The sequence below is a fragment of the Oryctolagus cuniculus genome, chromosome 3 (genome assembly GCF_964237555.1).
Source record: "Oryctolagus cuniculus chromosome 3, mOryCun1.1, whole genome shotgun sequence".
In the NCBI taxonomy this organism is placed as follows: Eukaryota; Metazoa; Chordata; class Mammalia; order Lagomorpha; family Leporidae; genus Oryctolagus; species Oryctolagus cuniculus.
Genome location: NC_091434.1, coordinates 69,084,541 through 69,112,381, shown reverse-complemented (window position 1 = coordinate 69,112,381; position 27,841 = coordinate 69,084,541). Strand labels below are relative to the sequence as shown.

The window sequence follows — 27,841 nt, the reverse complement described above, 5'->3', positions numbered from 1 at the left end:
CTCCTGGCTCCTGCCATCGGATCAGCGCGGTGCGCCGGCCGCAGTGTGCCAGCCGCGGCAGCCATTGGAGGGTGAACCAACGGCAAAAGGAAGACCTTTGTCTCTGTCTCTCTCACTGTCCACTCTGCCTGTCAAAAAATAAAATAAAAAAAAAATAAAAAAAAAGATTTATTTATGGGGGGGGGGCAGTGCTGTGGCATAACGGGTTAAGTCTCTGCCTGCAGTGCCAGCATCTCTCATGGGCACTGGTTCAAGTCCTGGCTGCTCCACTTGCGATCCAGCTCCTTGCTAATGCACCTGGGAAAACAACGGAAGATGGCCCAAGGACTTGGGCCCCTGTACCCATGTGGGAGACCTGGAAGAAGCTCCTGGCTCCTGACTTCAGCCTGACCTAGCAGCGGCCATTTGGGGAGTGAACCAGCATATGGAAGACCTCTTTCTCTCTCTGTAACTCTGCTTTTCAAATAAATAAATATTTAAAAACAACAACAAAAAGATTTATTTATGGGGCTGGTGCTGTGTTGCAGTGGGTTAAGCTGTGGCCTGCAGTGCCAGCATCCCATATAGGCACCGGTTCTGGTCCCAGCTGTTTGGCTTCTGAACCAGCTCTCTGCTATGGCCTGGGAAAGCAGCAGTGGATGGCCTGAGTCCTTGGCCCCCTGCACCAGAGTGAGAGACTGGGAGGAAACTCCTGGCTCCTGGCTTCAGATCAGCTCAGCTCCAGTCATTGCAGCCATCTGGGGAGTGAACCAGCAGATGGAAGGTATCTCTCTCTCTGTACCTTTCAAATAAAATAAATCTTGTAAAAATTTCCTTTGAAAGGCAGAGTGACAGAGATCTTCCATCTGCTAGTTCACTTTCCCAGTGCTAAAAACAGCTGGGGCTGGGTCCAGCTGAAACCAGGAAGCTTGGAACTCAATCCAGGTCTCCCACATGAGTGGCAGGGACTCAAGTAGATGAGTTGTCACCTGCTGCCTCCCAGGCTGTGCATTAGCAGGAAGCGGGAACAGAAAATAGAGCTGACACAGGATGCAGACCTCTCAAGCAGCAGGTTCACCGGCTGCGCTGTAACACCCACAAGTGGCACCTTTAAATAATGAGGTTGTGCCCTGCCTGCCTTCCACCAACAAAGCAGAATTCGCTGAAAGAAAAGCTAGTGAAGAGCTTTAACAAAGACAGCAATACTCAACCCTTTCCTTTGGTAGCTGATTTTCAAAGGAATCTGTTTCCTCTGCATCTTACCTGGCAAAGGACTAAGGTGTGGGAAATTTGCTACCCAATACAAATCGTCTCCATCTCCAGCCACAGCCCTGAAGTTATGGCATCATTTTGTGGGCTCTCTGTGGAGAAATAAGAATGCAATAAAATATAAGCCCTCTTGTGCTGCCTATCTGACACGCTATCATGCATAAGACGCGGTAGGCAGTACCTCATAACTGTCTTGTGAAAAAGCTTGCTCTCTAGCCTCCAGGGTTCATGTCAAACGGACACAGGCTGGACAAGGCCTGAATCTTCTCTCCTGTACCCTTTCTTGGCCCTTGCTGTCTTTCTCTTAAAATTAGTAGGAATTAGGTGATCCAGTTCTTCATCTGTGTTCTCTCCCCTCCATTGTAATAAAAGACCAGTTGGACACTGCACTTGGTCCACTCTCGGTTCACCTGGACAGCTCTTTACATAGTTTAATGAATCTGGCAGGTGAATCCGTGCCCAAGTCCGCGGCTGGATGTTTGCTTGCCGGACTTTCTGAGTCCGCTTTTGTGCAGGCCGTGGGGGCGACCGCAGCGGGGCTCGTTTGCTGTCTGCTCCCGGAGCAGCTGCCGCTTTTCTTCCTTTATGCTTTATCGAGCAAAAGAACATGCAGGGATGGTGGTGCGGGCTGCACAGGAGCAGAATGCACTCCACGTGGGTTATTCTCTGGGTTAAAGTAGACGGGGCGAGTACAGAGGAGTGCCTCAATGGGAAGAGAGGCCGTGGCAGCATCTGCCCTCTTGTTTGTTTCAACAGCTTCCGGCTTGACTTTACAATGTGCTGAGCGAGAGGCGAGCAGAAGTTAAGCAATGCGCTACTGCTGAGTTTCTCAGCCAGTCTGAGGAGTGGAGGGGAGAGAGGCACAGCCAGCCAGTTTTCTTTTTCTGTCCTGAAGTCCCTTCTTATTTCATAATCTCCACTTTGGAGATTCTTACTGCAGTCTGTTTCTTGTAACTGTTCACTGACCAGACTACTGTTCCATGCTTATAGGTAGGAAGTGTCAAAACCACAATTTTCAACCTCTGATATTTAACGATTAAACTGCTCTCCACCTAAAATGGCGTCACACAGTCCTACAGGACCATATTTTTGAAATCAGACACACTAAGGACTTAATAGCAAACAGAACCATTAAATCCAGCAAAAGAGTAAGAAAAAGGGGGCAGTGCAGGTGCAGGGGCTAAAGATGTGTTGGAGGTGCCCATTGCCCATATCGCAGTGCCTGGATTTGAATCCCAGCTCCGTTTCTGATCCCAGCTTCCTGGTAACATGTACCTGGGAGGCAGTAGGTGATGGCTCAAGAACTTGGGTCCCTATCACCCATGTGGGAGACCCGAGCTGAGTTTCGAGCCCCTGACTGTTGTGGGCATTTGAGGGAGGAAACTAGCAGATGAGAGATACCTCTCTCCCTGTCCCTCTCTCTCCCCCTGCCTTTCAAATAAAATGAAAATAAGTAAGTACATTTTTTAAAAACAGTATAAGGTAGAAATTTACAACACTATAACCAGGACTGTAGCATCACTTCAAGGAGGCAAAGTAGAAAAAAAAAGAAAACAGGAAAATAAACAACCTCATAGGAGAGCAGAAACAATGAATGGAAGAACTAAATGCGGAGTGAAGGCAGAAGGAAGCTGGGGAGTGCACACCAGACTACCGTGCCTTCCTCTGCCTTTCTGCCTACGCTTTGCCTGTCTTCTCTCCAACAGAGACGTGTGGCTGGGTGTGGTGAAAACAGGTGCTTTTCCTAAGAAAGCCCAGAGGAAATTCATATGAACACACATGGACTTGTTAACAGGGACCGCCTGGGAAGAGGCCAGAGCAGGTCTTACACGGGTCCACCAAGGAGAAAAAGAAATTCCAACAAGGAGATCAACAGAAAATATCCTTTCTTTTCTTTTACAAATATGGATTAGAAGGGCTGGAATTGTTCTACAGAGTTGGAAAAGCCTCCATTTATGATAGCATCCCATATGGGCGCCAGTTTGAGTCTTGGCTGCTCCACTTCCCATCCAGCTCCCTACTAATGCCTCTGGGAAAGCAACAGAAGATGGCCCAAGAACTTGGGCCTCTACTACCCACATGGGAGTAGAGATGAAGCTCCTGGCTTTGGCCTGGCCCAGCCCCAGCCCCAGCCCCAGCCCTAGCCCCAGCCCCAGCCCCAGCCCCAGCTGTTGCAGCCATTTGGATGAGTAAGCCAGTGGATGGAAGATCTTACCCTGGTCTCCCATGGGGTGCAGGGCCCAAGCACTTGGGCCATCCTCCACTGCACTCCCTGGCCATAGCAGAGAGCTGGCCTGGAAGAGGGGCAACCGGGACAGAATCCGGCACCCCAACTGGGACTAGAACCCGGTGTGCCAGTGCCGCAAGGCAGAGGATTAGCCTAGTGAGCCGCAGTGCCGGCCATATATATATTTCAAATATATATATAATGATGGAAAGAGACACTTACAGGAAAGAGGCATTAGTTCCCTCTCTCTCACCTTCATCTTTGCAGGAAGTGAAGGAGAGCCAACAGGTGCAATTTCCTCAGATTGTATATTATTATTAGAGTTCAACGCGTTTCTCAGTTCTTGGCAGCCCTGATGTGATGGCCACAATTTGCCCTGCTCCCAGGGGGTTTATCACTAAAAGTATATAATTTGAGTCTTACTTATTTCCTCCTACTTGAAAGAGAGAGAGAGAGAAAGAATCTTTCATCTGCTGGTTTACTCCTCAAATGCCCACAACAGCCCTGAGCCAGGCTGACCCAGGAGCCAGGGACTCGATTTGCTTCTTCCACATGGGTAGCACGTAGTGAGCCATCAACTGCTGCCTCCTGGGACGCATTAGCAGGAAGTTGGATCGGAGGGGAAGGTGCCAGGACTCAAGCTGGCATTTCCACACAGGATGCCGGTGTCCCGAGTGGTGACTTAACCTGCTGCACGGCAGCACCCACCCGGTTTGGTCTTCCTTTATGGACAATCTTGGCAGCATGTCAGTCTCAGCGCTCTGATTAGTTTCACAAGGACAATATCATCTCTCCCTGAAGCCCAGAGTAGGCACTCGCATCCTCCTAGCTACTGATTGACTGACTGATCACTAAATTCCCTTGAAACCTTGTTTCCTGTCTCCCCTACCATGAACTCCATTCTCCACAAGTGCACAAGCAGGTGCTACGTTCCCAAGGATTCCCAACTTGGGGATAGGTGGCCCCCTCTAATGGGCCACACTTTTCTTTAGATTCCTGGGAGCAAATATACTTCCTCTAACATGACATCCCTCAGAGCCAAGTCCAGGAAATGAGGCAAGAGCCTTGGCTCGCAAGCCGGCATAGTTCCGAAGTGGACAGTCTGATCGGACAGCTGTGACACAACAGTGACAGGGTTTTGGGACCACCCACCTGCTCTTCCCTACATCCTTCCCTCCCCTCCCTCAGCCCCTGCTGTTGCTCCAGGCAGGCGACTGCACCAACAGTGGATATGCTATCATGCTGAAGCCCTATCGCTGCTTTTGATCTCCTGTGTTATCTTGTAAGCCAAAGGGTTGAAATGGGTGCTGGCCAGACTGGGCCAGACACGGACAATGTTCTGCTCTTATCCTCCAGCGAAGTTAGTCCTGTCCGGCCACATTCTACTCCCCTTTCCCGGAGAGAATGCTCAGGAGGGGGCAGCGTGCACTCCCCCGAGCCCATCTCCATCAGACCTATCAGTGGCTGGAGAGCCCTGAAATCTTTGGAATGTCAATGGCGGAAGGGCTTGGGGAGGGCAATGTCATTAGAGAGGAGGGGGATTTCAAATTTCACTTGCACAGAAATTATATGACTGAGGACAATGCCATCAGACAAATCAAGGGTGGGAGGGCAAGGAGCCCATAGAGCAGAAGACTCTGCCTGTTGTCCTGGCTCCCACCTGGCACCACTAGAAATCAGGGCGCAGGCAGCAAAGAGAAACCACCTGATTCGGCCCAACTGTCCCCCATATGGCATTACTTTTCAACATCAAATATGGTGTATTTACACAGTTTCTCTAAGAGTAGCCCTGGATTACTCAGTAACATGTCTGATTGTCTCAAATGACTGGCACAGGAAACAGGACATTCTACCAGCAAGTTGGCAACGGGAGTGCCCTAGAAGTTACCTTCGTGGACATGCAGTCATTCAAAGCTGGAGCCTAAGTGCAGAGGGATCCCATCAGCGCCTAAGGCAGGTTCTCTGCTGTACGTGCAGATGAGGTTTTTGCAGGACTCCTACTTGCTAGAAAGAATGTTCATTTGAGTTAAACTATGGAAATAAATAAAAGCACTGCCTTGCACTGAAATAGGACAAATTAGAGGGCAGGATTGGCTTGCTCCTCAAGCCACAGAGTAAAATGCTAAGGAACTGAAATCTAATCAGAGGCCGAACTATTCCAACCCAAAGGGCACAACTGAGAAGCAGGGTCAGGGAGAACCAAGGCACCTTGGGTCTGGATGACAAATTCACTGGAGTGTGCATTCCCCCCCGCACCACTTGCCCCCAGCAAGCTATCCAACCTGCTTTGTGCCCTATGTTATACTTATGTTTTTAAGTATCTGGCACTATAGGCAACCCAAATAAATATATAAAAATCTAAACTTGACAGACAAGTTACAGGATGACACATTACAAAGTAAAAAAAATTTTTTTTTTTTTTTGGACAGGCAGAGTGGACAGTGAGAGAGAGAGACAGAGAGAGAAAGGTCTTCCTTTGCCGTTGGTTCACCCTCCAATGGCCGCCACTACAGCCGGCGCACCGCGCTGATCCGATGGCAGGAGCCAGGATCCAGGTGCTTTTCCTGGTCTCCCATGCGGGTGCAGGGCCCAAGCACCTGGGCCATCCTCCACTGCACTCCCTGGCCATAGCAGAGAGCTGGCCTGGAAGAGGGGCAACCGGGACAGAATCCGGCGCCCTGACCGGGACTAGAACCCGGTGTGCCGGCGCCGCAAACAAAGTAAAAATTTTAAAAAGGATTTACTTCATGTTGTATAACCACATAGAACACTTACAGATGTGACTGAATGCAAATTACACATTACAGAAACTGTATAATTTAAATTTTATCATAGACTATATACAAGTGAAGGAAAACTTAGACGGCCTTAAGACTATAAAATCATTATGTCTTTTCAAAAATGTACATAATACGGGCCAGCACTGAGACACAGTGGGTAAAGCTGCCCCTTGTGACACTGGCATCCCACATGGGCACTGGTTTGTGTCCCAGCTGCTCCACTTTTGATCCAACTCTCTGCTAATGGCCTGGGAAAGCAGCAGCAGATGACCTGAGTGTTTGGGACACAGCCACCCACGTAGGAGACCCAGAAGAAGCTCCTGACTCCTGACTTCAGCCTGGCCCAGCCTTGGGCATTATGGCCATCTGGGGAATGAACCAGTGGATGGAAGCTCTTTTTCCCTCTGTCTCTCCCTCTCTATCTGTAATTTTTTTTACAGAAAAAGATTTTACAGAAGATTTCTAGGGCAGTGAAATGTTTTATGCTTTTCAAACCTATAGACTTATTTTCTTAGAATTGTATCTACAAATCACATTGAATCTGTTAAAAAACTAATTAAAAATTTAAAAAAAGAATTTTACCCATGAAAAAAAAAGTTATTCCTGGGGCTGGTGCCTGTGGTATAGAGGGTTAAGCCACTGCCTGCAGTGCTGACATCCCATATGAGTACCAGTTTGAGACCCAGCTCTCTGCTATGGCCTGGGAAAGCAGTAGAAAAAGACCCAAGTCCTTGGGCCCCTGCACCTGTGTGGGAGCCCAGGAGAAAGCTCCTAGCTCCTGGCTTCGGATTGGCCCAGCTCCAGTCATTACAGCCATTTGGGGGGTGGACCAGCAGATGGAAGACCTCTCTCTCTCTCTCTCTCTGCCTCTGCCTGTTCCTCTCTGTAACTCTGCCTTTCAAATAAATAATCTTTCTTTTTTAAAAAGTTATCCCTTATTTCTTGAACCCTGGTTTTGAAAAATTGTTCAACTCTTTATTCAAGAATCCCAAGAACAAAATCTGAATAATAGAATTCAAGTTAGTGACGTGCCACTGTACAAGTAACCTGTTTCACAGGCAGGAGCATGGGCAGAAATGGAGTAGAGAAGGGACAGCAGCTGTTCCTCACCTAATACAAGCATTCTGATGCTCTACATGCCCAGGCTTACAGAATACAGAATATTAAAGTTGCAAGGAATCCTAGATGTCACTGCTGCAGCCCTTTAACCTGTTCAGTGTGCCTACATCCTGTGACTTGATGATTTCAGAGGACACACTTGCATCATTTTGAGCTCAGTCTAGATATCCACACTCCAAGCTGAACTTACTGGGGATTTCCTCAGTGGATCCCACTCTGCTGCAGCCACCTGGGCCCACAGTGTTTCTTTATCCTTCTAGCCACAGGAGAACAAGTGGTGCACTTGTTTCCCAGGGGTTGGCTAAGCGAGATCACGTGAACATGCGTTCTGTTTCAGATGTGTTTGAAACTGGGCTTACCACCTTCTGACATTTGGCTGGGGACTTTTTTTCTGCACACTCCCTGAGACTGCGTGCCCAGCCGGCTCTCAGGATGCTTTACTGCACTCATATTGCTGGCTTCAGGTAAACAGGAAAGCCCTCTCCCTGCACTTGGGCTGAGCTGGGAAGAGATAGGCTTGAAATAACCTGCAGGAGTACATTTCATTCTCATCCTTGTACATCTTATCTACCTTGCCGAAACACATTATTTCTCATCATCTTTCAAGGTGAGCCAAAAGCACCCAAACCTGGGTCTCCATATGTCATCTAATGGAATGCCAAAACTCATTCTCTTTACAAGTAAGAAACACACACACACGCACACACAACCCCAGGATGATTTAATCATTAAAAACAATGAGTTGAAGCTGTGTTCAAAGATTTAATGTTTATAAATGGAAAGTGGAAAATGCAAGTCGTAACAGCAAGTTACTTAAAATGCTTGCACATATTTTCTACAAAAGGCAAAGGTCTGGGGGTGTGTCATAGTGGGTTTAGCAGTTGCCTGCAGCACTGGCATCCCATATGGGCACCAGTTTGAGTCCTGGCTGCTCCTTGCTAATGTGGCTGGGAAAACAGCAGGGACTGCCCAAGAGCTTGGGTCCCTGTCATCCATGGGAGATCCAGATGAACGTCCTACATTGCAGCCATTTGGGGAGTGAAGACACCTCTCTGTCTCTCTCTCTCACGATGGGTTCCATGGAGTGTTCCTTCACCACAGTCCTTAGGTATCAGGTCCTGTGCTGGGCATGCACAGACTACCAGCTAACACCTGGCCCATGATAGGATGGACCAAAATGGGCACCATTGGCAAGAGGGACACATCCGCTCCAGCACTTGGCTCCTAATTGGGCTTCCATAGGTTTCATCTCTTGGCAGTGCCACTGGCAGGCATCCTCCTTTTATTCTTTTTAAAATTTATTGCTTTACTTGAGAGGCATAGTTACAGATCAGATCTTCCACCTGTTGGTTCACTCCCCAAACGGTCGCAGCTGGGCCCATCCGAAGCCAGGAGCGTCTTCTGGGTCTCCCAATCCTGCACTGCTTTCCTAGGCCATAGCAGAAAGCTGGATCGGAAGTGGAGCAGCCGGGACTCGAACCAGTGCCCATATGGGACGCTGGCACTGCAGGCGTATGCTTAACTTACTACACCACAGCGTTGGCCCCTGCCTTTGATTCTCAAATTGAGCATGAGGACTGCAGCTAACACTACCAAGTGGGAGGTGTCCTCCTGGAAAGAGGAATCCCCTGAACATGTTCACCGGAGTACCTGGAATAGATTTTGCAGCGGCAAACAGATCTTGCCTGGTCTGGAGTCCCTGCTGAGTAATGTAGATTCTGGGACAGGAAAGGGACAGTGGTGACTTTGAACCAAATTTTACTTTTGAAGTAAATCCAGGGCAATAATTTGCAATAGCGTGGCAGACGGCGCTAAGTGCTATGTTGAACATCAGCTTGTGCTTTATTCATTTATTTTTTTCTGCCCAACTTCACGTTTCCATGCACCAAAATGCTGATGCTATAAATATGGGATGCCACGCTTACCTGACAGGCTTCTTCCATCCCACCTGGGCGCGGGGGGCTCAGGGCGAGCGCGCGAGCCGCGGCTGGAGCCTGCCTCTCGTGGCCAGAGCGGGCTCGGCTGGCTGCGGATTCCGCTGCTGGCCCCGGTGCCGGAGCCGCTCCCGGGCCAGAGCTCCCGCAGTCAGCGCCCCGCGCGCACGCGCGCTCCCCTCCGGCGCCTTCCGCGCCTCGTGTCTTTGGCAGGGCTTCAACTGGACTGCTCCTGGCGGGGCGGGGCGGCAGGCGCGCTTTCGCGGCCACGTGACCGGCGCGAACATGGCGGCGCCCAGCGGCGTCCACCTGCTCCTCCGCAGAGGTAAGCGCCTGGAGGACGGCTCCGCGGGGTTCGCACGGTGACTCGCACGCAGCGCCCCGGGTCAAAGGGTCACACACTCGCGCTCAGACTTTTCGCCGCACACGAATCTATGCTGGGCCCTACGGGCAGGCGCGGGCACACGCAATGATACTTCCCCCTCGCCGCAGGAACACAGACACCCATTTGCTCACGCGTCACTCGCCTGAATGGATCACGTCACGGCGTGGCCGCGGTTCGCAGTAACTCCTGGAGAGTTGCGGGTCCTTGTCTGAAGTTTTCTGTCCCCGCTTGGTTGTGTCACTACTGTAACATTTATTCCGTGTCTGCTCGGTCTGTCAGGTGTATTTTCTTTGAACTTGACTAGTATACTTACTGCCAAAAACAAATGATTCCAGCAGCGGGGCAGTGACACCTATGGTAACTCCGAAATGGGTCAGACACCCAGTTGCCTTCTCTTGACCTAGTGTGGTGGCATCTCTCTGGGAGAACTTGCAAAATGTGATTATTCTCTTACAGTGACTTAAGAGAAAACATGATGTTGGGTAGTTCTAGAGAGGTGTCATCTTGTGTGGGTGTTGAGATTTTTTTTGTCAAGGTACCAATATATTTGCAGCTACGTTAGGGAGCTCTGTTGGATTTGAACTAGGTTATGAATCTGTTGGAAAGAACTAGGAAGTAGTTTCAAGGATGGGGAAGAGGAAAACCAACATTCTGAGAAGCTACTTAGATATAAGGCATGTAGGTAGTTATTTTGGTTGTAATAGCTACCTTTTAAGTGTCTTTTTTTGTATAAGATATTGTGTTAAGTACGTTACATATGCCAGCTACCTTTTAAAACCCAGTGAATTAGGAATTCTTCCCTCTTTGCAGAGGTGCAAAGTGAGGCTAGAAATGTTCTAAGTAATTATGACTGGAGTCACACAGATGGTAAGAGGCAGAATGTGCATTTGAGCATGACTTTTCTTAAGAGTCATTTCTCTGTCCTGCATGGTCTGGTCTCCGTAGAAATCAGTTTGCAGAATTTAGATGGCATGGGACCAGTCAGATGACTGTGGATAACAAGTATTCACAGAGAGGAAGATGTTTGTGTACAGGAAGCAGGCAGGTAGGTGGAGAGACTTCAGTGAGAGCAGAAATGAATAGGGAGCCACAGGAAACTCTGAGGTGAGAGACGTGCAAAAGGAATTGAAGGAGCAGCCTTCCGACTGGTTGCCTGACAGAGTGGAGGTTCAGCCTTGTGAGAGAGCTGGTTTACATCCTTTATGGCCTGGGCTTCCGTCCAAACTCTGTATACTATTTAGGTTCCTTTTCTGTTTTCTCTTTTGACAAGACATGATGGCATTTAGATCTCATTTTTGCATGCTGCAGGTAATAGGAGGCTCTGAGAAGATAGACAAGGTCGAGGAGGAACAAATAAATAGATTCCCCCCAGAACCATATATATGTTTATATACACACACGTGCTTGTGTGTGTCTATAATACACACACACACACACATATAAATCCTTTTGCAGGTTACGTAAATAATAGTTCTTTCCTCCCTCACTCATTCCCTTGTTCTTTCCCTTCCTCCCTTTCTTCCATCTTTCAGATTTTCCAGCCAGCACTTACTGGCTTGGATTTTTTATGAAGAAACTTTAAGCATACTTGTATAGATGAAGAAAGCAACAGTAGTACAATGAGCTGCCATAGATTCAACACTTCCCCAGGTTTTGCCATATTTGGCCATTTGGGGACTGGACCAGCAGATAGAAGAGCTCACAGGCAGCCTTACCCACCATGCCACACACTGGCCCTGACTTAAATGTCCTTTTGTCTTTACAAACATGGTACCCACCTGGCTCAAAGTTAAGCTCATTAAAAGTATTCTGAATTGAGAGGCTGTTAATACTTGTTCTGGGTACCAGCACATGTCAAGGCAAGTTAAGTGGCCGTCTGCAGTGCTGGCATCCCATATGAGCATGGATTTGAGTCCCAGCTGCTGCACTCTGATCCAGCTCTTTGCTATGGTCTGGGAAAGCAGTAGAAGATGGCCCAAGTCTTTGGGCCCCTGCACCCACGTGGGAACAGCTGGAAGAAGCTCCTGGCTCCTGGTTTCGGATCAGTGCAGCTCTGGCTATTGCAGCCATCTGGGGAGTGAACCAGTGGATGGAAGACCTCTCTCTCTCTCTCTCTGCCTCTGTCTTTCAAATAAATCAATAAATTTTTAAAACAAAACAAAACAAAAAGACACTTGTTCTGTTTCACCATGGGCTAAGGGACAAGTAGGAACCCTTTGACTTGTTGACAGTGGAAAGAAGAGGAGATAAATCAGTCCCTTAGAGCCAAGACAGAAGGTAACAAGAGCCTTTTAGGAATAGAATATTCCTAGGAATCACCACTGGCAAGAAATCCCAGACTCAGAGTACAGAGTTCCTATTCTGGGCCCCCAGATCTCTCCGAGCAGTCTTCCTTTTTTTTTTTTTTTTTTTTTTGACAGAGTGGACAGTGAGAGAGAGAGACAGAGAGAAAGGTCTTCCTTTTCCATTGGTTCACCCCCCAACGGCCGCTGTGGCCGGCGCACCGTGCTGATCTGAAGCCAGGAGCCAGGTGCTTCTCCTGGTCTCCCATGCGGGTGCAGGGCCCAAGTACTTGGGCCATCCTCCACTGCACTCCCGGGCCACAGCAGAGAGCTGGACTGGAAGAGGGGCAACCGGGACAGAATCCGGTGCCCCGACCGGGACTAGAACCCGGTGTGCCAGTGCTGCAAGGCGGAGGATTAGCCTAGTGAGCCGCGGCACCAGCCCGAGCTAAGTCTTTCACTCCCAACCCCCAGTTTACTGGAATCCTGTCCTAGCACCTAAAGCCATCATGCAAGGACTTTTTTTTTTTTTTAAAGATTTATTTATTTATTTATTTGAAAGGCAGAGCTACAGAGAGACAGAGGTAGAGAGAGAGGAAAAGAGAGAGGTCTTTCATCTGCTGGTTCACTCCTCAGATGGCCACAACGACTGGAGCTGAGCTGATCCAAAGCTAGGAGCCAAGAGCTTCTTCCAGGTCTCCTGCAGAATTCGGTGCAGGGGCCCAAGCACTTGGACCATCTTTAGCTACTTTCCCAGGCACATTGGCAGGGAGCTGGATTGGAAATGGAGCAGCTGAGACTTGAACTGGTACCCATATGGGATGCTGGCACCACAGGCAGAGGCTTAACCCACTACACCACAACACCAGCCTCAGATGAAATTTTTTTTAAGTTTTTTTTTTTTAGATTTATTTATTTATTTGAAAGAGTTACACAGTTACGCAGAGAGAGAAGGAGAGGCGGGGGGAGGGTCTTCCACCCAATGGAGAGAGAGAGAGAAAGAGAGAGTCTTCCATCTGATGGTCACTCCTCAGTTGGCTGCAATGGCCGGAGCTGCACTGATCGAAGCCAGGAGCCAGGAGCTTCTTCTGGGTCTCCCAAGCGGGTGCAGGAGCCCAAGGACTTGGGCCATCTTATACTGCTTTCCCAGGCCATAGCAGGGAGCTGGTTCGGAAGTGGAGCAACCAGGTCTCGAACCGGTGCCCATATGGGATGCTGGTGCTGCAGGCCAGGGCATTAACCCACTGTGCCACAGCGCCAGCCCCTACAAGATTTATTTATTTATTTATTTATTTATTAAAAAGGCAGAGTTATGGGGCAGTGGGGAGAGACAGAGACAGAGCGAGAGAGTGAGAGAGCGAGAGAGTGAGAGAGAGCTTTCATCTGTTGATTCACTTCTTAAATGGCCGCAATGATTGGGAATGGGCCAGGCCAAAGCCAAGAGCCAGGAACTCATCCACTGCTTTCCCAGGTGCATTAGCAGGGAGCCAGATTGAAAGCAGAGCATGAGACTCCAACCGGCCCTCATATGGGATGCTGACATTGCATGTGGTGGTTTAATGCTGTGCCACAATGCTAGCCAGCCCTGACATTGAATGTTTGAATGGAATTAGACCCTGGGGGAAAATGTCTTTCCTTGGCAACAACACAAAATGCCTGTGTAGTTTATAGCATAGGAATGGAGCATCTTGAAGATCCCTACAAAGAATTGGTAGATGGAAATATACTTATTACTGCACTTTAGCAATATATTTATTTACTTTTATTTAAAAAATATAAAAAGAACTTAAAAGTGCTTTGTTTACTTCTGACCTTAATGCCACAGATTTCTCTATGGAGAATTTGCTTACTATAGGCATTTTTTTTGTAAATTCAATGCCCAGGTTGGGGGTATCATTCTACATCATGAATTTTTTTTAATATTTATTTATTTGAAAGGCAGAGTAACAGAAAGAGCTCTTCTGTCTCCTGGCCCAGTCCTCAGATGGCCACAGTGGCTGGACTCAGCCAGGCTGAAACCAAGAGCCTCTGCCATCCTGCTCTCACACGTGTGGCAGAGGCCCAAATACTTGGGCCATCTTCTGCTGCTTCCCAGGCACAGTAGCAGGGAGCTGGATTGTAAGCAGAGGAGTTGGAACTTGAACTGGCACTCTGATATGAGATAGTGGTGTTGCAAGTGGTGGCTTAACTCACCGGACTGCAACGCCGGCCTCCTATATCATGAATTAAATATTTACTTTAAACTTTGGCCAGCTGACCAGAAATCCTTGCTATCTTGCACACAGGAAAACATATGCTCAGTTTTGTCAAGCCAACTTAGTTTTCAGGTGCATTTCCTGGGTGATTTGGAAAATACGAATGCTAACAAGGAGCTTTTTGCAACACAATAAACTATGTAATTGCTAATAGCCAAAGAATAGAAATGGAGTTTTGCTATATGATATTTTTTAAAAAGACTTATTTTTTTATTTCAAAGGCAGAGGGATAGAGAGAAAAAGAGATCTTCTACCCACTGGTTCATTCCCCAGATGGCCTCAACAGCCAACTCTGGGCCAGGCTGAAGCCAGGAACCAGGAGTTCTATCATGGTCTCTTACCTTTCCCAGGCAGGTTGGCAGGAACCTGGTTTGGAAGTGGAGCAACTGGAACTTGAACAGACATTCTGACATGGGACACCAGCATTGCAAATGACAGCTTGAATTTCTGTGCCACAGTGCTAACCCTCTATGATATTTTTAAACAAATATATCTCTACTATATTATAAAATGGCTTGTTACTACATAGATGAAGATACTTGCAATCAGTTCTTGGCCTTTTTGCTAAGATCAAGTGAAGAAATACTTATAATCAAATCGTGAAGTCATTTGTGTCCCTAAAGCCATATACACTTTAAAAAGATTTATTTATTTATTTATTTGAAAAGCGGGGCGGGGGTGGAGGGAAGGGAAGGAGGGAAAGATGGCCTCAACAGCCAGAGATGGGCCAGACTAAAGCCAGGAGCCAGGAGCTTCATCCAGGTCTCCCATGTGGGTGCAGGGGCCATTTTCTGCTGCTTTCCCAGGCCATAGCAGAGAGCTGGATCGGAAGTGAAGCAGCTGGGACTCAGACTGGTATTCATATGGGATGCTGGCACTGCAGGTGGAGGCTGCCATATATACTCTTAATGTTCTTTGTACACCAAGATAATGGCATTCACCTATGTAGTCACAGATTTTATGAAATGCACACTTTGCCCAAGCATTAGAAATAAGAAAATGCAGTTTGGATACTGTTAGGGAACTTGGCAATGATGGAAGTTGTATGTGTGCAGAGCTTCATTTGAACAACATCTTGCTTTACAGTTATAACTGTGTTATTGCAGATTAGGATTGCTTTTTTTAGCTTTTGAATATAGAGAATTTTTAAAGAAGATTGATTTATTTATTTGAAAGGCAGAATTACAGAGAGGGAGAGATAGAGAGAAAGGATAGATCTTCCATCTGCTAGTTCACTCCCCAAAAGGCCACAACAGCTGGGACTGAGCCAGGTGTAAGCCAGGAGCCGGGGACTCCATCCTTGTCTCCCACGTGGGTGTCAGGGACCCAAGTACTTGAGCCACCTTACACAGCTTCACAAGGCACATCAGCAGGAAACTGGATTGGAAGTAGAGCAACTGGATTCACTCTGTGCTTCTATGGGAACCTGGCACTGCAGGTGATAGCTTAACCAACTGTGCCCCAAAGCCAGGCTGAGAATTTGAAACATACACACACAGAGAACAATCCAATGAACTGTGTATCCCTCAACTAGATACAGTAGTCATCAACATACACCCTCTTGTTTTGTTCCTATCACCAGCTACTTCCTCTCTCCAAAGCTGGATTATTTTGAAGCATATCCCAGTTGTATCATTTTGTGCGTAGATTTTTCTTCATCTATCTCTAAAAGATAGGGAAACTTTTCTTCCTTTGTGTGTTATACTTACTAGTTGTAGAATTTCCATTTGTTTCCTTTTTTATTGTAAAAAATTTACTTATTTGAAAGGCAGAGATAAAGAGCGATCAATCTGTCATTTACTGGTTCATTCCTCAAATGCCCACAATGACTGGGCTCTGCCAGGCTGAAGCCAGGAGCCAGAAACTCCATAACTCCATCTGAGTTTCTCGTGTGGCTGAGAGAGACCCATGTGCTTGAGCCATCATCTGTTGCCTCTCAGGGTGTTTTGTTTTTTTTTTTTTTTAACAGGCGGAGTGGACAGTGAGAGAGAGAGAGAAAGGTGTTCCTTTGCCGTTGGTTCACCCTCCAATGGCCGCTGCGGCCAGCGCACTACGCTGATCTGATGGCAGGAGCCAGGTGCTTCTCCTGGTCTCCCATGGGGTGCAGGGCCCAAGCACTTGGGCCATCCTCCACTGCACTCACTCCCGGCCACAGCAGAGAGCTAGCCTGGAAGAGGGGCAACCAGGTCAGAATCTGGCGCCCCAACCGGGACTAGAACCTGGTGTGCTGGCGCCGCAAGGCGGAGGATTAGCCTAGTGAGCCACAGCGCCAGCCATCAGGGTGCATGTTAATAGGATGTTGGAAGTAGGAGCAGGGGAGCCAGGACTTGACCCCAGGCACTCCAATATGAAATGCAGGCATCCTAAGGTTTAACTTCTTTCCAAATGTCCATCTCTTGTTCTTTTTTTATAGTAATGTTTCTATGTTGAGAGATCCCATTTGTTCATTCATTATGTCCAATTTTTTCTTTGAGTGCTTGAATATACTTATTTATATAACAGCTGGTTTTTTGAAGAGATTTATTTATTTACTTGAGAGGCAGAGTTACAGACAAAGAGAGATAGAGACAGAGAGAGAGGTCTTCCATCCGCTGGTCACTCCCCAAATGGCCACAATGGCTGTAGCTGAGCTGATCTGAAGACAGGATCCAGGAGCTTGTTTCGTGTCTCCCATGAGGGTGCAGAGGCCGAATCAGTAGAGCCATCTTCCGCTGCTTTCCCAGGCCATTAGCAGAGAGCTGAATCAGAAGAGGAGCAACTGGACATGAACTGGTGCCCATATGGGATACCGGTGCTGCAGGTGGAGGCTTAATCTACTATGCCATGGTGCCAGCCCCATATAACAGCTGTTTTAAAGTATTTTTATATTAATTCTATCATGTGGGTAGTCTCAATATCTCAGTTTTATCGATTTTTTTTCTTGACTGTGGATTACATTTTCCTACTTCATCACATGTCATGTAGTATTTAATTGTTTGTGACATCAAGGATAATGTCTTGTGGAGGCTGTTATTTTTCTTTAAGTATGTTGAGTGTTTTCTGGCCAGGAGTTGGTGATGTTATTGGCAAATCTGTTTGGCTTTGCCAGGCCGGTTTTATTCTTTGTTAGGGTGGATTTACTTGTGTTTTGCTTTTAGTCCTAGGGATGGCCCTTCCTGTAGGGAGGTTAATGATATTTTCTGTATGGGGCTAGAGAGCAAATGTCTTAGACTTCAGTTTCTGACACCATGACTCAACTCTGCCAGTGTTGTGCACAGCTTCACAGATCGGATGTAAATAAGTGAGTATAGCTGTATTCCAATAAAACTTTGTCTATAAAAATGGTAGAGGGCAGGCATTGTAACACAGTAAGTTAAAACACTGGGTGGAATGCCATTGTCCCATATCAGAGTGCCTGTGTTTGGGTCTCAGCTCTTTTCCTGATTTCAGCTTCTTGCTGGTGCACACCTGGGAGGCAGCAAGTGACAGCTTAAGTAGTTGGGTTCCTACAACCCACATGGGAGACCCAGATTAAGTTCCTGCTTCTTGGATCCCTGCTTAGGCTTGGCCCAGCCCTGGCTGTTGCAGGCATTTGGGGAGTGAACCAGGGGATGAAGATCTCTTGTCTTTCTCTCTACCTGTCTTTTTCTATCTCTGCCTTTCAAATAAATAAATAAATATTTTTTTAAAAAAGGAAAGTTACCCATTGAGAAAAGCAGTGTAACAGCGTTTATGCTGGGCAGAACAGAATTTAGGGCAGAAGCATCAAACAAATCAAAGCCAGCCATGGGCTTTTTTTTTTTTTCCTGTCTATACTCACTGTTTCCATAATGATCTCATCAGTCCCATAGCTCTAAACAATATCATTTAAGTTGTTGACTCCATATTTAGGCCCTTAGCCAAGACCTTTCTCCTAAATTCCAGACTTTTAATCTAACTGCCTATTGAACATTTCCAGTTAGATGTTTTAATAGACCTCTCAAAATCACTGTGTCCAAAACTCTACAACTGGATCTTCTAATCTCTCTCTCACTAAGTCTGCTCCACTGCAGACTCTGCTGATGGCAATATTTAAGGAAATCTTTCTTGAGATACAGTTCAACCATTTAAAGTATACCATCTAGTGTTTTTTTCTTTTTAAAATTTATTTATTTATTTTCAAAGTCAGAGTTATAGAGAGAGAGAGAGAGGGACAGAGAAAGAGGTCTTTTCATCTGCTGGTTCACTCCCCAGATGACTGGAACGGCTGGAGTTGGGCCAGTCCAAAGCCAGGAGCCAGGAGCTTCTTCTGGATCTCCCACGTGGGTACAAGAGTCCAAGCATTTGGGTTATCCTCTGCTGCTTTTCCCAGGCCATTAGCAGGGAGCTGGATCAGAAGTGTGGAGCAGCCTGGACACAAATCAGTGATAGGCAACAGGAATGGGATGCCAGCATTGCAGGCAGTGGCTTTACCTTGGCTGCCCCAGTATTTTTAGATGCTAATTTTGTTCTGTCAGTTTTTCATATCATAAACCTCCAAATAACCCTCAATTCCTTCTTTTCTTTCAAGAAATCCTGTTGGAGCTACCTTTAAGGTAGAGACACTGTTACATGGATTTGAGCCACTCTCAAGTCTTCACTGATTACTGTAGTAACCTGCTACTGGCCTCCCTGCTTCTTCCCTTGTCCTCCATACTTAGTTCTTTTTTTTTTTTTTTTTTTTTGACAGGCAGAGTTGACAGTGAGAGTCTTCCTTTTTGCCCTTGGTTCACTCTCCAATGGCCGCCGCGGCTGGTGCGCTGCAGCCGGTGCACCGCGCTGATCCGATGGCAGGAGCCAGGTACTTATCCTGGTCTCCCATGGGGTGCAGGGCCCAAGGACTTGGGCCATCCTCCACTGCACTCCCGGGCCACAGCAGAGAGCTGGCCTGGAAGACGGGCAACCAGGACAGAATCCGGCGCCCTGACTGGGACTATAACCTGGTGTGCCGGTGCCAGAGGCAAAGGATTAGCCTATTGAGCCGCGGCGCCGGCCTCCATACTTCTTTCTTGACATAGCAGGCAGATGGGTATTTTTAAAAATGTGAGTTAGATTATGTCATTCTTTTGCTCAAAACCTATTGTACTCAGAGTAAAAACAATGTTCCTTAAAATGTCTTATAGCACTGAACACTTTATTTTTTATTTTTATTTTTTGACAGGCAGAGTGGACAGTGAGAGAGAGAGACAGAGAGAAAGGTCTTCCTTTGCCGTTGGTTCACCCTCCAATGGCTGCCGCGGCCGGTGTGCTGCGGCCGGCGCACCGCGCTGATCCGATGGCAGGAGCCAGGTACTTATCCTGATCTCCCATGGGGTGCAGGGCCCAAGGACTTTGGCCATCCTCCACTGCACTCCTGGGCCACAGCAGAGAGCTGGCCTGGAAGAGGGGCAACCGGGACAGAATCCAGCACCCCGACCGGGACTAGAACCCGGTGTGCCGGCGCCGCAAAGTGGAGGATTAGCCTAGTGGGCCATGGCGCCGGCCTAATAATGAACCTTTATTAATCAAATGATGTAGTGAAATACATAAAGCAGAAGCTATCAGAAATAAAGGAAAAATGGATAAAATCACAATCATAGTAGGAAACTAGTATTCTTCCAGGAATTTGTCATAATAAGTAGACATAATAAGGTTATTGACATTCATAATATTGTAATTAGTAAGTTTTATTTAATAATCCAATTTGATGCTTTGTATTAAAAACTACTTTTTTTGCAAACACATATGAAGTAGGATAAAACTTGATAAATTATGCTGCTAAAAAAACTCAATGGAGAAGATGTTTGGTGTGGTGGTTAAGACATTGATTGAGATAGCTGTATACCATAAGGGAGTGCCTGGATTCAATTCCTGGCTCCACTCCTGAATTCAGCTTCCTGCCAATGCAGACTCTGGAAGGCAGCCAGTATGATGGCTCAAATACGTGGGTCTCTGCCACTTATGTTGGAGACCCAGATTGAGTTCCCAGTCCTGGTTTTAGCCTAGCCCAACCATGAGCGTTGTGAGCACTTGGGGAGGGAACCAATAAATGTGAGCTTTCTGTGTCCATCTGCCTGCCTTTGTCTCTCTCTGCCTCTCAAATAAATAAACACATAAACAAGTTTTAAAAACCTCAATAGTTCTAGAAAGAAAAATTGTAAACTACATTGTCTGATCACAGAGCAGTAATGCATTTGTGATGCAGATTAATGGAGAGAGAGAATAGATTCGACCCACTTACTGTAGATACACAGCCACCAAAAAGCCCTAGATAGTGGGAGCCTTGCTGTTAACACTGTGCTGGACTTGGAATACACAAATCTTGTCCTCCATGAAATCATAGTCCTTTAGGGGAATCAGACATGTAAATCCGTTATTACACAACGAGACAAGTGCACAAAGAAGTAGGCAAACAGCGTGATGGGACCATCCAGTAGACTGAGGAGTCAGCTTCACAAGGAGATGAAGACTGACTGGCCTGAATCTGGGATGGCCAGTGCCAGGAGACTTGGTCAGGGGAAGAGGTCTAGTGGCAGAGAGGGATGTGAGGGCCTCTGGGGCCTTCTGAAACTCTGTTGGTTTCACATGTGAGCCACAGGAGAGGTTGGAGGTAGCTACTTTTGGCAGCAGAAGATACAGGATTTTGGAGTGGGTGTTTGGCATTGTGGTTAAGGTGCTGCTTAGGATATCCACATTTCATATGAGACCGCCTGGGTTGCTCTGCTCCAAATTCTACCTTCCTGCTCATGTACACCCTGGGATTCAGAGGTGATAGCTCAAGTGTTGGGTCCCTTCCACCTATGTGAGAAACCTGCATTGAGTTCCTGACCCCTGGCTTTAGCATAGCCCAGCCCCAGTCTTTGTGGGCATTTGGGAAGTAAACCAGCAGATGGAAGATCTTTGTCTGTCTCTATCTCTCTGCCTTTCAAATGAAAATGAAAAATTTTAAAAGAAGATACAGGATATGGGGACCACCTGAATGCGACAGCTGGGGTGTATGTGTGAGAACGAGGGAAGATGGGCAGACTCTGTTCCCTTAGGGATGGAGAAAGTGACAGATGCACATGCAGATCGCTTTTTCATGTGGGAGAAGGAACAGAAAATTGAAGAAGCTCTTTATCCCTGGTGACTTCTATTTCTATCTATCTGCTTTTGTGGAAATCAGAGATGAAATGATGAAGTTGGCAATTGTTAAATAGGAAAAGAGATTGATAATGGTTAAAGAGAAAGATTGCCTAGCAAAGTTAATGATCCAAGTGAAATTAGACATTAGTGTACCTATTTGTAGTAGCCCAGTTCATTGCCCCTGTGATTTTCTCTAAGTGGACATCACCCTGTGTGTATAAAAGAGTGGAGGTAGAGATTGCTTGACTGAAATTTTCCAGATAAATGCACTAGAAGGAACAAGAAGTCAGAGAGGCAGGGAAGAGGGCAAGAAGGGGACTGAGCTGATAAATCCCAGAGTGTATCCTAGGCTGAAAGTGTCATAAGGGCTTGGGCCTTGTATCTGCACCCATTATTAAAAAGAACTATCTGGAAGGTAGAAGAAGTAAAAAGAAAATTTGAGGAAAAGGCAGTTGTCCAAAGATGGGAATTCCCAGCAAGGTTCAAGAACAGGTGTAGTGGGAAGGAGTGAAGAACTGGAAGATCTGGGGCTAGGATCTGCAGTTTCATGATGGGGGTCACTTCTGAGCTGGGTCAGTTTTTAGTTTAATTGGGGAAAGAAGCCCGAAACATGATAAAGCACACAGCAGGTATATGATAGTGCTCTGGGAGCAAGAGGAAAAGAAGATCACTTGGAGTTGGAGTGTTCACGGCACAGAAGAAATGGGAGTTGGATTAGGCTTTGAAAGGCAACCATCAGAGGCCCCGAGGAGAGCATTCTGGAGAGGATAAGGCAGGGGTTGTGGCAAAGCTGCGTGAGTACAGAAGGCAAGGCGTGTGTAGAGGATTCTGGAATGGAGAGTTTGGCTAGGGCAGAATTTGTGTCAGTGGAGATGAATAACACAAGTTAGGACCAGGTAGTGAAGAGCCTTGAAGGGCAGCTTAGGGTTTATGTTCAAGGCAGCAGGGACCACTGAAGGCTTCTGACAAGGAAGTGAGATTGTGTCTCCATTTTAATCTACTGCCAAGGTGTCTTGGATGTATTAGAGGGAAAATCATTGCTGTCAATTAGGACATAGTGGCAGGAGCAAAGTGTGTAACGACTGTGAGATGGAAAGGAGAGATGAATGCGAGAGAAAGGGTATAGAGGAGAAACCGTCAGGTCATGGAGGCTTGTTGGGAAGCATGTTGCTGTGGATTCGTTCTGAGAGGAGGAGCGTGGTGGGGGCAGGAGGCAGAGTCACCACACAGACCCCAGGAGGGAGTCGGGTGAAAGCAGGCCAGAGGCAAGCAGCCGGTAGACTCCCTTATTTCAGTTGGTACAGCAGCTTAAATAGCCAAGGCAGCCAGTCTGGTCAAGGGGTGGTTTATGCCCTAACCAGTCACAGACTGTTGCCAGGCAGTATCCGAAGCCATCCAATCACAGCCTGTTGCCAGGTGGTTTCCCAAGGTGTTTCTGAAGCCTGTCCTGAGTAACTGACGCTCCCTTGCCAGTGGCCATCTTAGCATGGCCTTCTCATTCCACCACAGAAGGGGACCCAAGGAAGGAGAGGACCCATGAGAGCTGAAAAGGAGCAGCTGGCTAAAACAGAGAGCCTGATCAGGATCAGCCTCAGGAGGAAGCCTTAGGACCACCGAGTCAGGATCAGCAAATCTGGCCACTGGGAGGCCACAGTGACATGGGCCAAAATGTTCAGAAGGAAATAGGATAAGTGGTAGTTGTCAAGAACTGTGGAGGGTTTTTGTCCCTTTTTATTTTCTTTCTTTTTTTTAAAGATTTATTTATTTGAACGTCAGAGTTACACAGAGAGAGGAGAGGCACAGAGAGAGAGGGGTCTTCCATCCGATGGTTCACTCCCCAGTTGGCTGCAATCGCCGAACTGCGCCAATCTGAAACCAGGATCCAGGAGCTTCTTCTGGGTCTCCCATGCAGGTGCAGGGACCCAAGGACTTGGACCACCTTCTACTGCTTTCCCAGGCCATAGCAGAGAGCTGGGTCGGAAGAGGAGCAGCCAGGTCTCGAACCAGCGCCCATATGGGATGCTGATGCTTCAGGCCAGGGTTTTAACCCGCTGCACCACAGTGCCACTCCCCGCCCCCTTTTATTTTCTAGTAACATCTTTCTCAAGATGTAATTCACAGACCATACAATTCACTTATTTAAAATGTATAATTCTGTGGTTTTTAGTATATTCACAGAATCGTGTGAGCACCACCACAATCCATTTTACGTCTTCACCATCCCCAAAAGAAACCTCTTACCTATTAACGGTCACTCCCAGTCCCCATATCCCCTGCAGCCCTAGGCAACCAGTGATGCCCTGTCTCTGTAGATTTGCCTATTCTGGACATTTCATATAAATGCAGTCATACAGTATGTGGCCTTCTGTTGCTGGCTTCTTAGACTTAGCATGATCTTTTCTTTCTTTCTTTCTTTCTTTTTTTTTTTTTTTTTGACAGGCAGAGTTAGACAGAGAGAGAGACAGAGAGAAAGGTCTTCCTTCCGTTGGTTCACCCCGCATTGGCCGCTATGGCTGGCGCTGCTGATCCGAAGCCAGGAGCCAGGCGCTTCTTCCTGGTCTCCCACGTGAGTGCAGGGCCCAAGCACTTGGGCCATCCCCCACTGCCCTCCTGGGCCACAGCAGAGAGCGGAGCAACTGGGACTAGAACCGGTGCCCATATGGGATGCCGGCACTGCAAGTGGAGGATTAACCAAGAGAGCCACGGCGCTGACCCAGCATATTTTCAAGGTTCATCCCTACTGAAGTATATAAAAGTACTTCATTCCTACTTATTGTTTAATAATATTCCAGATGTACACACAAATTATGTGTATATGTATAAAATCAGCTTTTTATCCCTTCACCAGTTGATGGACATTTGAGTTATTTCCGCTTTCTAGAATCGTGCTACTGTGAACACTTGTGTTGAAGTTTTTGTGGAGGCCTATGTTTTGTTTTGTTTTTGCAGTAGAGGCTTTAGCCATCTTTTGGAGCCGAGGGAAAGAGATAAACTAGTAAGGATAAAGGAGCACTGGAAATCCTGGCAATCAGGAGGCTCCTACAGGGAAAGCAGACTCTAGAAAGATGCAAAGGACCAGAAGGAGCAGGAGGGGGGAAAAGTTGCCCGAGAGTGCGGAGGGGACTCTACTTCTGAAATAGCAGTGAAGGAACGATGATGTAATTGTGTGAATGTTAGTTTGGGTGTCCCCCAAAGACCCATGTGTTAAAGGCTTGGTCCCCAAACTCTTGGGTTAGTGGTTCTGAGCGGTTGGAAACGTAATCCAATTGTAGTGTGTTGTGGCGAGGCCTTTGGAAGTGATTAGACTGGGTTAGGCTGATGGAGTGCAGCCTCCGAGACTGAGTCTGGAGGCTTCACACAGACACAGACACAGACACACTCATGCACACACTCACACCCCCTCTTGCCGTGAGATGTTCTGTGCCGCCTCAGGATCCTGCCAGCAAGAATGTATCACCAGAGGCCTAAGAGATGGTGAATTGAAATAGACCTCCTTGTTTCATAAGTAACCTGTATCAGGTATTCTGTTGTAGTGGCAAAAAGCTGACTAAGCCAAATGGGAATTTCTCTCTCTCTCTCTCTCTCTCTCTCTCTCTCTCTCTCTTCCTGCCTTCCTTCCTATTTATTTACTTATTTATTTATGTGAAAGGCAGTTACAGAGAGAGGGTGAGGCAGAGAGAGAGGTCTTCCACCCACTGGTTCACTCCCCTAATGGCCACAACAGCCAGACTGAGCTGATCCAAAGCCAGGAGCTGGGAGTTTCTTCCAGGCCCAAGCACTTGGGCCATCTTCTACTGCTTTCCCAGGTCATCAGCAGGGAGCTGGATTAGAAGTAGAGCAGACAGAACTCGAACTGGCACCCATATTGATTGCTGGAGCTGCAGGCAGACATTTAACCTACTATGCCATAGCACCAGTCCTGGGAATTTCTTTTTCTAGAGATGAAAATACTTTTAAAATATATTTTCTGGTTATAAAAATAATACGAAGAAGCCAAGAATATAGGTTCTCAGGTCAGCCTGCTTAGGTTTGAATCTTGATACTGCGGCTTAGTAGTTATGGAGCCTTGGTCTGGTTAGTCTTTTTAAGCTTCGGTTTCTTCATTTGTAAAACATGAGTGAGTGAGTCCCTACTTTAGTGGCTGTTCCAAGGACTGAAAGAAATAATACCCATACAGCTGCTTACCCATTGTTGTGGAACAAATTGCCCAAACAACTACCACTTACTGTGTCACAGCTTCAGAGGGCCAGGAATCCAGGAGTGACTGAACTTGGTGTCTAGCCGAGGATTTCTCACGACCTACAGGTGAGTTGTTGGCTGAAAGCGTAGCTATGCAGGGACTTGCTGGGGCTAAAGGACCCAGTTCTAACTTCACTCTCGTGACAGTTGCCAGGCTTCGTTTCTTGCTCCCTGTGCCTCCTTGTAGGACTGCTCACAGCAGAAAACTAGTGAGGTGCTTACAGAAGCCGGGAGAGAGGGAGAGAGAGAGAACCAGAGTATCCATGATAGAGCCATAGTCCTTTCTAACTAAACCTCTGAAGTGACTTCCCGTCACTGTCAGAAGCTATGGATCACATAGACCCCTAGTATGGCAGGGGACCAGTCCAAGGTGTGAATAGCAGTAGACGGGCCTATTGGGGACCATCTCAAAGACCAACCACCCATCACTTAGCACCATGCAAAGCACATGGTAAGCCTGTAATTGCCTCGCTCAGTGGCAATATTAAGATATTATAGAAATGTGTGAAAAAGAAACTGAACTGTCACCCATGGTCATTTAGATAGAAGGGTAGGCATTTCTTTTTTTTTTTTTTTTTTTTCCTTTTGGTTTGTAAGTGCCTTAATGGTGGAGACTGATAGCTTTATGCCTATTTTTTTTTCTTAAAGATTTATTTTATTTATTTGAAAGACAGTTAGAGAGAGAAGTAGATCCAGAGAGAGAGAGGTCTTCCATCCACTGGTTCACTCCCCAAATGACCGCAACAGCCAGAGCTGAGCTGATCTGAAGCTAGGAACCAGGAGCTTCTTTGGGTCTCCCACGCGAGTGCAAGGGCCCAAGGACTTGAGTCATCTTCCACTGCTTTCCCAGGTCGTAGCAGAGAGCCAGATTGGAAGTGGAGCAGCCGGAACTCAAACCGACACCTCTGTGGGTTGCTGGTGCTACAGGCCAGGGCTTTAGGCCGCTGTGCCACAGCGCCAGCCCAGTATGCATTTCTAAAGTGAACTTTCTTCTAAGAAGGGCTACTGGCATTATGACAGTGGTTCTTAAAAAATTTCTACCCCACCAAGAGAAAATCTATTAATTACTGAAATATCACCGTAGGAAAATTAATCTTGAGATTCCTTTTATCTCTCAGTTTCAAAATCTACATTTCACACTGTTGTTTTCTCTTCAGTTTGGCATGTAATTGTCCTGAATTTGGGGCCTCACACACCATGACTCTCCGTCATGAGTAAGAGAATGGTTTTCCCATAAGATCAGTTCAAAGTAGGTCAGGAGAGAAAAGAACACCTGGACCACATTCTCCACAAACGGGCCGACGCTGCTGAATCCTGGCCCCGCCAGGAGCTGATATTTCAAGAGACAGCTCCTCTGTCTGCTGTCCTCTCCCTGCTTTATGCTCTGTGAATAGCAGCTGTTCAGGGCATGGCCAAGTGCAGGGGTGCTGCAATCAGAGCAGTGAGCGAGGACGCAGCAGGGACAAGGCTGCGCTGGGGCCAGGGAGGGAGGCAGGACAAACAGCCAGAGAGCAGGGTGATGGCTTCTTTGTGGAGTGAAGCATGGGGAGGGTTATCAATTACCTAAATTCAAAGAAAGAAAATCTCTTGAACCTCTGTGTTTCTCATAACTTTGCAGCCAAGCCTTCTGCCTCAGAGCACAAGGAGACTGGGTATGTTAAAGAAAAATCGCAGCAGCCTGAGAAAGTCTGAGGAAGTCAGTCTAGGTGGATTATTGCTGTGTGGTAGCTGCTTTTACAAGGGTCAGATTAATTTTCTAATGCTGTCTTCTACTTTAATGTTACTGCTTTAATCATTAGAATACCACCAATTCCTTCGGGCAATAGGAAGCTATTGAAGATTTAATGAGATTCATATTGCTTATGCTTAAATGTTGATGACTTCCTGCATGCATATTAATCATTCCTGACCTTGATCTCAAATTCCTTCCCAGTACAAATTCTCATCAAGCAAGTCTACTAGATCCCTCACTATTCCCCAAATCCCTGGTTTGTTTCCAAAAGTAAATAAAAGAACATGAGGTCTGAGCTCCGTGTGTGTCGAATTTTCAGTACCCTTGTCTTCTAGTTCTTACTGTGACTGTTAATCTGGAAAATTTAGTGGGAGAGAAATCACTAACTCTTTACAGGGGATTTAGCCTCATTTGAAAGACTGTGCTGTGTGCAACAGACCTTGAACTCGCCTTAATTGGTTGTCTAGGTCAGCGTGTCCAACTGGCAGCTCCCAGAACCCATCCAGGCCATGGAGCTTGTCCTGGTGGCCCATGTGTGT

The 27,841-nt window shown here is 47.1% G+C and overlaps 1 protein-coding gene across 5 annotated transcripts in view; it reads left to right on the top strand.

Annotated features, from left to right (window-relative positions):
• Nucleotides 1–9,508: 9,508 nt before the first annotated feature.
• The window catches only part of METAP1D (methionyl aminopeptidase type 1D, mitochondrial), a 99,238-nt gene continuing 80,905 nt past the window's right edge, over nt 9,509–27,841 (top strand). For 2 of the 5 annotated variants that reach the window (XM_070070689.1, XM_070070690.1), the window contains exon 1: nt 9,551–9,633. Coding sequence is in view for 2 of the 5 variants with exons in the window: in XM_017342930.3 (XP_017198419.2) it covers nt 9,594–9,633 (40 nt within the window). In the remaining 3 variants the exon portion in view is untranslated. Of the gene's footprint in view, nt 9,634–27,841 lie in introns of all 5 variants that reach the window. The other 3 variants (XM_017342930.3, XM_002712288.5, XM_070070691.1) reach the window with 3 other exon arrangements.